Source organism: Ptychodera flava, chromosome 6, assembly GCF_041260155.1.
Source record: "Ptychodera flava strain L36383 chromosome 6, AS_Pfla_20210202, whole genome shotgun sequence".
NCBI lineage: Eukaryota > Metazoa > Hemichordata > Enteropneusta > Ptychoderidae > Ptychodera > Ptychodera flava.
Genome location: NC_091933.1, coordinates 1,106,039 through 1,117,367, shown reverse-complemented (window position 1 = coordinate 1,117,367; position 11,329 = coordinate 1,106,039). Strand labels below are relative to the sequence as shown.

Here is an 11,329-nt window from a genome sequence, read left to right as displayed (position 1 = left end):
TTCTTTCAAGACTTTCCATGTCAATTGTGCTAAGTATCAATATTTCTCCCGCATATTCTAATGCAGGATGTACAATTATGACAAACCATAATCAATTCTATTAATGTTTGCATGATCGCCAAGGATTGCTTTCATGAGACGAAGCAAGTTGTCAAATTTTGATGCTATTTTCATAAAATGAGTATAGTCAGAGAGATTACATGACATCCAGTAGCCCAGATACTTATAATCGAATGATTCTTTAATCTTAAGGTTACCGATCGTCAATTCTTTATATTTATCAACTTTCTTACTGACTATTAAAATATCAGACTTCTCTTCATTAATTGACATTTTCCATAGTTTACAATGCTTATTAGAAAAGCATAACATTCAATTCAATTCAATTCAATTCAATTCAACTTTATTCATCCCTTAAGGGCAATTCAGATTGGCGGACAACACACAAAATATCACGGTAAAACAACAAAACAAGACTTAAACTAAAAAAAAAGATTTCATCTGTTTTTCATTTGGTGCCATAAGGACTACATCGGTACGTGACAAAGACAGAGGCATCTGCCGTGTACCTAACCATTGGTGACAGTGGAGACGTTAGGACTACATCGGTACATGACAAAGACAGCGGCATCTGCCGTGTACCTAACCATCGGTGACAGTGGAGACTTTAGGACTACATCGGTACGTGACAAAGACAGAGGCATCTGCCGTGTACCTAACCATCGGTGACAGTGGAGACTTTCGGACTACATCGGTACGTGACAAAGACAGCAGCATCTGCCGTGTACCTAACCATGGGTAACAGTGGGGATGTTAGGAAGCCTTCATTATTTATTAAGTATATATTGCTACATAAACACATATTATATTGTCTTACCCTTACGAATAAAACTCGATAGCATTCTATGGAATTTCTATATGGCTTACAGAAATTCTATTTGATCCCCCTTGATTTTCAACTCCCATAAAATATGAAGCTAACTGTGCATTCGGCAAAGGACTAGACTAATTGAGGATTTTGATTTTGTGATCTATGAGTGGGCAATTTCAGAACACTCTATAGCATGGCACATTGGACCAACCTCTAGAGATATTACAGGTATTTTGGTACAGTTGTCCTGAATTACTTGATCAAGAAGTTTTCTCCCATTTGGTCAACTTTGCCTTGCTGCCCTATATGTGAGGATAATTCTGTACCCATTTTGAAAATATCAATATCATTCTCAGAGTTCCTTGATGGCTACCTTTTCAAAACAGGATACAATACAAAGTTACTCAAGGTGTGATACAATACAAAGTTACTCAAGGTGTGAAACACACTACTATGTTTACTTAGGGACACATCATTAGTTGCGACCAGGGGTGGAAGAATGGTAGGGGAGTGACTCAAAAAATGATGCACAGGAAAGGGGTACTGTATGCAGAATATGATGAACAAAATGGGTTATGCAAAGTTATTCATGTATGATAACTGTTCTTAGTATCATCAAGTCATGCTACGTTGATATTAAATTTTCAAAACAATCCTGTATCAGGAGGGGGAGACCACTCCCAATGTATTCACCATTTTACATCTGCCTGGTCATAAAATGCACATACCAGTATACAATAATGCAGTGACTACACACCCAATCTGCTTTAAAACCATCCCCATATTTTCTTCTTGTAATATGCTTGCCATTGTTCCATCTTACAGCTGGAAGACTGAGCACACTTAAATTGATCAAGATTCAGTGTTTATAACTGCCTGATGTGCAGCACTCACTAAAGTTATATTTGGATTGGTCGATTTTCACTATTCACAGCAACTTAGGGAGTCTATTGAGTATAATTCAATAAGTACGGCAAGATTCAGCCAACCAATTGGATAACAGCTTCAGAGAGGCTGCACATTAGTCCTTTATAAACAGAGATATTTTCACCCACTTGCATGGGATGCAGTTAGTAAAACAGCATTTGCAGTATTCAGTTTTCAGAGGCCTTTAAATTTAAGTTGCTGTGAGGGGCCATGGATAATTAAATTGCATTTGGCCTCTATTCCCCCTTCCTCCTCCCCTTAACAAAAGTTTGAAAGTGCAGAAATCCAAGTCCCATTCTGTATCAGCATACCTACAATTTATAATTACGTTGCTATGAAATCACACATGCTTCATCAACCCTGGCATACCCTCTATAAAATCAATCTTTGTTCAGCGCCAACTTGACAATGATGCAACCAATCCAATGAAATAAATAGAAACAGTGTATCCAAAATGATTGTTACATTATTTTACATGTGCACTGAACCATATGGATGTCAAAAGAATGTTGGTGTCGCGTTAGTGCTGCACTGGCCTGGTATACACCAAACAATATGGTGCAATATTTTGCGATACATTAAAATGTGTAGCAAGATGGTGCGACATAAAACAGTGTCAGCCAATTGGGTGATTTCTTCAAAGCTGTTTGCTTCTCAAACATGAGTTAGTGATATTTTCAGGTTTATAAACACTTAGTTTACTTTACTTATGGGAAATAACCATGAATAATGCTTTATCAGACCATTCCATTGGTTTGCATGGATCACATACAAGAAAACATCCTAAGTAGTATTGCCATTTTCTTGCAACTTTCAAAAAGTCTTGGAATGAGATTTCACCATTAAATTTGAACAAACCTGACAAAGGTCATCCCTGGAAACCTTCATGTCAACTTTTAAAGCAATCTGACAAGTGGTTCGAAAATAGGATAAAATTGCCCCAAAATACAAATTTCACCACAATTTGAACAAACCTAACCCGCATGTCAAATTTCAAAACCATCAGACAAGTAGTTTCACAGATTTTTTGTTCAATGTTATTGTCCTTTAAATACAAAAATGTGAACTTCACTGCAATTTTAAAAAACTTTACTAAAGTCACTCCAAGTAACCTTCAGATCAAATTTCAAAGCAATCAGACCAGCAGTTTTAGAGAAGTCTACTGTTGACAGATGAACAATGAACAGTTAACCTATCTTTAAAGCTCCATGTCAGCGACAGCAGAGCTTAATATATGGCTTTTTTCCAGCAAATTACAGTCACAGATATAATAGATACAAACAGGTCTGTTTGAGAAATAAAAGCCATACACTTTGCTGATAGAGGAATACTTTTCTTTCCATCTTTACTTTATTACCAAAGCTAAAGCTAAAGGTACAGTTATACAAAGTATGATAGTATCTAAATAAAATATCTAGAATTCACACGGCAGTGATCGAATCCATGAACAAATCATGTAACTATTCATAAGAAACACAAGTTCATTTTCATTAATAACCAATGACAGTCATGGCAACATGCAAGAATCACCATTCTGATACAGGTGTCACTTGGTTTTTATAATGTTGAATGTCAAGTGGCAGTTTTAGCATAATATTCCAGTAGTAACTCATACAAAAGATGTAAAACTCACAACAACCAAAAAGAAAACTTGCACACTGCAAAAGTGAACTTATTTTGCTTCCGCCTCTTCATATTGATGAAAATATGACATTTTGTACATTTTACAAAAAAACGTTGAAACAAAATATTGGATAGAGTATATTGAAGATTGTAAATTTGTTGTTACAAGTGTTTTCACATCATCGACTGCACAATAATTTTCCTTCTTGGATCATGGGTAAATCGATGAGCTTTGAATGTTTCGCTGTCATAGAAACCAGCCAAGTTGTGAATGTTAATCTGTCTTGCCTGTCAAAAAACCAAAAAATATAAAACCATCAGGAACCTTGTGTGACATCAATTGTAAATGTTCAAATTAAACTGTTGTTACATTGCAATAACATGACAAGATTGTTCATTCTAATTGCTTACTACTGTTGAATACATGAAAAGTATAGTGTTGCTGAGTGCTTATTCACAGAAAGCAAAGTGAAAATTATGAAAGGAAAAATTTTTTGAAAGTCTATGTTTGATTCTCAGTTTGTTATTGATGATATCAAATCACAACATTCAGTTTCAATAGGCCAAACCCGGAATTCGAATCGACCACGGTACAAACAAAGCCATGTGCGCAAACGCACATACACGTACGTGTATTTCCATACGCGTTAGTACACATGTGGGCTGTTTGTACCGGCATCACGTGATTATTTGGGCATACGAAGTCTGTAGAACGCATCGCGTCCTTTTTATTCCGGAGTAGAACCATTACGGTACTGTAAATTATCAATACAGTACAGCTGTTTAAGCCTTGTCTATATTGCAGGGATTGTATTGGAGTTTGTAAATATAAAACTGCTATATGGAATGCACATAACTATGCACTCACCAACATTGAGATATACATCATGAAAAGAAGATTGATAGCAAAGCAACTATATCAGCACTGAGACTTTGAAGAATAGTAAGCTTTTTGCATACACAACACTGAAAAGATCAAACCAACTGTCTAATGAAGCATGGTGCAATGCTCAAGATTCTGCTGTAGATACATAGACTGACAGACTGACAGACAGACAGACAGACAGACAGACACAGAGAGATAAACCTGAGAAAACAAAAGCTCCTCCAACAATGGGCCCTCTAACTTAGTTTGACGTATCACTGACTCACAGCCTTATCTTTCACATATTTCCCACATAACATTTATTGATATAATGCTGACTTATAGGAAGTAAGAATATACTTTCAAAGTGAGAGCCAGGTGACACCTTGCAGTACATAAATCCATCAAGAGGAAGTAAAATGTTAAATAAAGTTACCTTCTCAGCAAGGTCTTTCTCTGAGATTTCTATGTATTCTTGCTCTCCGCCATGACGAGTACGATGAAAACTACTCTGTTCCTGAACCAATTGTTTCAGTAAAAAGAGCAACAGTTCATTGTTGTCACGTCTGAAGCCCAAGTAACGAGCAAAGTTCTGTTTGGAAACAAAACACATCGCAACAGTTCATAATATGTGAAGTTCATTTCAATATTTTTACAGAAAGCAAATGACTGAACATAGAACACAATCATATTCTTTGTGCAATACTTCAATACCTGCTGTCTGACATGGAAAAGAAGCAAGCTAATTACTACCACATACAGTGTAGTGTCAGAGAAATCACTGCAACTACAGATGTGGACACAAAGAACTAAATCTGTATGCATTTGGTTCAGAGTTAACATGCACTCAGGGAAGGTGAAAACATTTTTTGGAGTCCAATGAAAGAAAACTTGATTTTTACTGTGAGTCATCGACATGGGTGCCGCAAAACGATACAAGCGAGTCAGTAGTTGTAAGTATAGAGCCGTCTATCATCCCATGCCTTTCTCGATACCTCATAGCTAGATGCCTCTGGTGGCAGTCAGTGGGAAAACACAACAACAATGGCCCTGCCTTTTCCAATCAATTGAATGGCAAGATAAGTTATGATTGGCGCGTACTTTCACCGCAGAGACTAATAGAAATGGTGTATTCAGATATTTTTTTTCAACCTAAAACTAAAGGGAAACATCTTATTTGTGTAAATTATGAATCGCCTGTACATTTCTTTACATTGGCAGGCTTTTACAGCTATCTCAGTGATGCGTCAAATTGCCTGTAATTTCAATGCGTCGGGTAGGCTTGCTCTATGTCATGACACATCAAATCGGCTTGGCAGGCACACTGTTAGCATGGATGAAAATTAAACCGAGTATTGTTGATAACTTAGCACAACACTAACCTTTCTCATACTACGCATGACACTGTACTTCTGAGTATCAATAAAACTTTCCAGCATGACTCGTATTGCCATGTTAACATCATCTTCATTCACATGATCTCGCAAGTGAATCCTAGCATGTGCCTCTGCCATGCGTATCATAGATTCTATGTGTCGTACTGTGATAGGAATACTTCCTGTGGCCTAAAATAAATATGAATCACAGATAGTGGAAAGTTAATTCATTATTCAAGTTCTAACCATAGATAGTGGCATGGTGTGAATAAACTGCACTGGATTTTTTCATCCCTACCAAGTGGTAGGTACAAAGCCAGCTCACATTAAAGGCATGCATAAGAATACATTCATTATTCATTCTTATTAATTCTTAACAAGGAAAAATTGGTCGTAGCACGCCAACTTCATGAATAACACATGCCAATGGGGTCAACTGTTTTTGGGAGCTGTTGATCCCCATTTGAATTGTAATTCTTCTGTGATTGCCATCTTTTTCAAGTGGGGTTGTCCTTGTTAAGTAATTTATGCTTTGGCTGAAAATGGTAACCCAGTAGAACATTGTTGACGAACATATATACATGGTAGTATATTGTCTTTGTGGAATGTTTTATAAAATGGTTCTAAACATGGAAAAATAACAAAATTGTAGGCCAGTGGGCTGATTGTATTGTATTGTATTTTGATACAAGTCAACATGCATATGGATGCCATAGTAAAATGTTCTTGTACCAAGTCTGAATAGAATTGGTTCAGAGATATGTTAGAGTACTAGCTTAGAATTGGTTCAGAGATATGTTAGAGTACTAGCTTAGAATTGGTTCAGAGATATGTTAGAGTACTAGCTTAGAATTGGTTCAGAGATATGTTAGAGTACTAGCTTAGAATTGGTTCAGAGATATGTAGTACTAGCTTAGAATTGGTTCAGAGATATGTTAGAGTACTAGCTTAGAATTGGTTCAGGGATATGTTAGAGTACTAGCTTAGAATTGGTTCAGAGATATGTAGTACTAGCTTAGAATTGGTTCAGAGATATGTTAGAGTACTAGCTTAGAATTGGTTCAGGGATATGTTAGAGTACTAGCTTAGAATTGGTTCAGAGATATGTTAGAGTACTAGCTTAGAATTGGTTAAGGGATATGTTAGAGTACTAGCTTAGAATTGGTTCAGAGATATGTTAGAGTACTAGCTTAGAATTGGTTCAGAGATATGTTCGAGTACTAGCTTAGAATTGGTTCAGAGATATGTTAGAGTACTAGCTTAGAATTGGTTCAGAGATATGTTAGAGTACTAGCTTAGAATTGGTTCAGAGATATGTTAGAGTACTAGCTTAGAATTGGTTCAGAGATATGCAGGGCTGTCAATTACAGCCGGTCACCGGCGGCAAATCGCCGTCTGACACAGGTCTTGCCACCGCCTGTTTTCCCTATTCAAGGCCTGCAATAATGATCTTTACACACGTTATGAATTCTTTCCTGTCCCAATGCTACCGTTGGCTGCGCTGTGCTACAGAGGCGCAGCCCCTAAGGCTCGTTGGTAGCCGATTTCTGATTGGTTTCAATCGGTACTGTCAAAAAGCTTTACGTGTTCTGATTGGTTTTCGGACGTACACGATCGATATGGCTACGAAAGTCGACAGCCACGTGGGATTTATGGGTCCAAAAAAGACCCTGAGAGGCTTACACTAGCTCTGGATATAAAAGTAATGTCAATATTTCTTAATCATTTTATTTTCCTGAAGAATTTCAGTGATCGGGAGCAAAGTGCCATAGCATTACGTGTATTTAGCGACTGGAATTTTTGATTTGTTTTCCCGTTTCCGGATCGTGAACACTCTTTACAATCAGTAAGAATCGTTTACTCAGCGCAAAAAAAAATTTGTAGGGATTGACATAATTTTTAATGAGTTTTGACTACCACTGAATTTGTTTGCACCAAGCCGCCGTTCTATGAAATGTATTCATACGGTAGTACATGCTGTGTACTGTGGTTGTTTCGAAGGCCCGAGTATATAAGTTTGATAACTATTTTCCGACATCCAAAATCTTTCCTCAAAAGCAAATATCGGTATTCCGATCCTTCAAAATCATTTACCAAGACCAACATTTTTTAATGTTTAGGGCAATCACAAAATTTAGCTAGGCTTGACTATATACTTCCGCGGTATCTTGCACGTACGTGCGGCGGTAAACCATGTTTTGAATATGGATAAAACATGCATGTAGTGAGCCTACCCACTTGGCTGGCGTGGGTTTCAACAAAACTCTGACTACTGTGAGGGATATCAGAATAGATACTATGATAGTCATCGGGAGAAAAGATTTGATCGTAAACTTTCATGCGCAAGGATTTACTACGTAAATAAATCAACATATTCTCAATCTTGTCGATTGAGAGGCCGACGGACAATGAAGCCACGCAATTACCGCAATTTCATTAGCGGATGTAAACTTGAGTATTGTAATTGATTGTATGACGTAGCGTCTACTCAAATTGTCTCTGGTAATGGTCTCGTATTTACCCCATTACATTTGTAAATTTTCACACTGGAAATTCATAGCCGGTAACTCTGAGGAGAGGTCTTGAAACAGACAAAATAAATTACAGCAGTATCAACCAGACGTAGATCGGAATTTTTTGTCGTGACATTTTGACATCAGTTTTGCAGTGGGGACAAGATTTTTTAAAATTCTAATACGATTAGCTGTTTTTGAATGGGAACGTATTACAATTATTGAATTACTTTCTGCAGATGTTGTTTCTTAAGAAATAGTTTCTGCAGGTGTAGTTTCTAAAGCTACATCTGAAGAAATAGTTTTTGCAGATGTAGTTTCTGAAGCTACTGTGTTTCATCAGCCTGAGAATCATACAATATTGAGGTATTGTCAGCTGGTACTGCCATACAAGCCTCAGGCTTAGATGAGTACTCCAGTGATTCTGATTATGGTTCAGATTATGATCTTTATTAAGCAGGTTGTAATTAAACAGAATTTGTATGCAAATAATAATAACCTGGTGTATCAATAAACATATAAACTCTGTAATACTTCTGTTTGTCTTTCATAATTTATTTCACAAGATTCAATTTCATGTTACTTTTTATACTTCAGGTATAATAAACTTGACAGTAAATTGCCCTCAAAAGTGCCACCACAGGCCACCAATTGAAGATGAATAATTAGAAAAGCTTCAGCTTCAGGAGGGGGGACACCCCCCTCCTGGCCTCCCCTCGCGTGTGCTTGCGCACACGCCTTGCTCCGCTTTGCTCCGCACAAGGCTGTACCCTCCTATTCTTTCACTTGTACCCTTCCATTCTGAAAAACATTGACATCCCTGGATATGTTAGAGTACAAGCTTAGAATTGGTTCAGAGATATGTTAGAGTACTACCTTAGAATTGGTTCAGAGATATGTTAGAGTACTACCTTAGAATTGGTTCAGAGATATGCTAGAGTACTACCTTAGAATTGGTTCAGAGATATGTTAGAGTACTAGCTTAGAATTGGTTCAGAGATATGTTAGAGTACTAGCTTAGAATTGGTTCAGGGATATGTTAGAGTACTACCTTAGAATTGGTTCAGAGATATGTTAGAGTACTACCTTACAATTGGTTCAGAGATATGTTAGAGTACTACCTTAGAATTGGTTCAGAGATATGTTAGAGTACTACCTTAAAACATAAAAATATCATCATGATAAAATGCATAGTCAGCTCATTTCACATTCACATCTAGCAAGTGTTGATTGTGATTACTAAATATAGCTGCATGCATGCCACTTTGGACATTGCTGCCTAAAATATGGACAAATGTTGTTGTTGTATGCACGGCTGTTGTTGCAGTTTGCAGTCTGAGCGATAAATTCATACAAATAAGTGTGACTTTTAGTAGCCATTGTAACACTAGCAGGTTGAAAATGCGGACAAATATTTATTTATGCATATTAATACAAGAAAAAATGACGTCATTTGCAATCAGCGCTATTAAGAAAACCAAACTACACAAAGAAATCATGACAGTGGAATATATAAGAATACACCACTCAAAAGGAGCATAATTAATGATATATTTATGTTACAATATTATAATTTGTGAGAACTAACCATGGATTCTCTCCTGAGATCTGAATACATCTTGGCCACTTTGTCCTGGTCCATCTGATGCAGCTTAGGATGAACTTTCTCTTTTGCGTAAATTAAGTACTTTTTCAGTAAATCTTGTGGAATTTTTTCTACACCAAAACTGGAGGGAAGTTCCTGAAATGAAAACAAAGGCACAATAAATTGGTGTCAAGGTAAATAATGCTGATTTTCAAAGTGTTCGTAAATCTGACTTCTAAACTTCTGTCTGATGACTGGAAATTACTGCCAAAATTACTGTGACAAGGCATACACTGTGAAACATGTTTTGGAGGGAACAGCTGTAGCATTATAGTCTGCCACGTTGTAATATCATCAGTGGGTGGACATACATACTATTTTTTGTGCCTGATACACATTTTAGGTGTACATAGGCTGAGCAGTTGACATGAACATTAAAATCACAAAGTGATTCATCATGTTTACTTACAGGAAGTGGTGTGTCTTTATCGTTGTGGTTGTTTGATGGATGATGTCTGATGTGGCTGTCTGTAACAAACCTGGCAAGCAACTCATCCTGGCCAAACAAAAAGCAAATTACTATGAGAAAACAAATAATTATGGGAATTTGGAATATTCAAATGTGTTTTCACATTTTCATCATATAAATACTGAATAGTGTCAAATCATGTGCAACATTAACAAACTAATATACGGTACTGTAAAAACAGATTGTATGTGGAAAAAATACCGCAATTATACGGTGTCGCTCAAATTTGATCAGAATTGGTACATAGCAAAGATCAACAATAAGTGTTATTTCTATCTGTTCAGTGCAGGAAAATTATGTTGATGTTATGACAATTTCTGCACAGTACAACCAGAAAACAACAAGAAATATTTAAACCAGAAAATTAAGAATGACAAAAGTAAATAAGGTCTGAAACTTTAGGTACTGAAGGTCAACTTTAGCAACATGCACAGCAGAGAATCTTTCAACCATGGATGTACAAAAATAGACATCCATGGTTTCTGCAGATCTGTTAATATGTCACAGTTCATAAACAATGACAGGAAATGACCAATTAGCTGTTTAAGTTTAATACTGCTACCACTCCCAAACATAATGGGTACCCTGCATACAAATAGGTTAAAGGTCAAAATCCTCTTATTCAGATGTGTGGGCTGATTCAGTTCACTGCCACCACTCCTGCACATTTGCAGGATTTCCCTCTTTCTTACCTCATTTGCACATTTTTGACACTGATGTGTTCATTTGAACAAATTCACATGTCAACCCTCACATCTACCTGTACACCAAATACTGAGACGGTAGCTTTGGTGGTATGGGAGCCTTTGTGTGTGACAGACATACATCCGCACATACATACCCACAAATATACAGACATACAGACGCCACCGACTCATCATATAAGCTCTTTTTGGTATTTATATATAAAACCAAATATGAGCTAAAAATAACTACCGTACTCGTCCGAGTATAAGCCCCTGCTCGTGTATAAGCCCCCTACTGATTTCAGAGCATTTTGGAATATGCATTGCATCCGTGTATAAGCCCCTACCCTAGTG

The 11,329-nt window shown here is 36.9% G+C and overlaps 1 protein-coding gene across 1 annotated transcript in view; it reads right to left on the bottom strand.

Moving 5' to 3' along the window:
- Nucleotides 1–3,118: 3,118 nt before the first annotated feature.
- LOC139134545 (DNA replication licensing factor mcm2-like) overlaps nucleotides 3,119–11,329 on the bottom strand; it is a 38,779-nt gene continuing 30,568 nt past the window's right edge. Inside the window, exons 14-18 of the mRNA XM_070701425.1 lie at nucleotides 10,230–10,316; nucleotides 9,764–9,916; nucleotides 5,669–5,851; nucleotides 4,723–4,878; nucleotides 3,119–3,709 (exon numbers count right to left, since the gene is read on the bottom strand). Of these exons, the coding sequence (XP_070557526.1) occupies nucleotides 3,596–3,709; nucleotides 4,723–4,878; nucleotides 5,669–5,851; nucleotides 9,764–9,916; nucleotides 10,230–10,316 (693 nt within the window). The 3' untranslated portion in view covers nucleotides 3,119–3,595. The remainder of the gene's footprint in view (nucleotides 3,710–4,722; nucleotides 4,879–5,668; nucleotides 5,852–9,763; nucleotides 9,917–10,229; nucleotides 10,317–11,329) is intronic.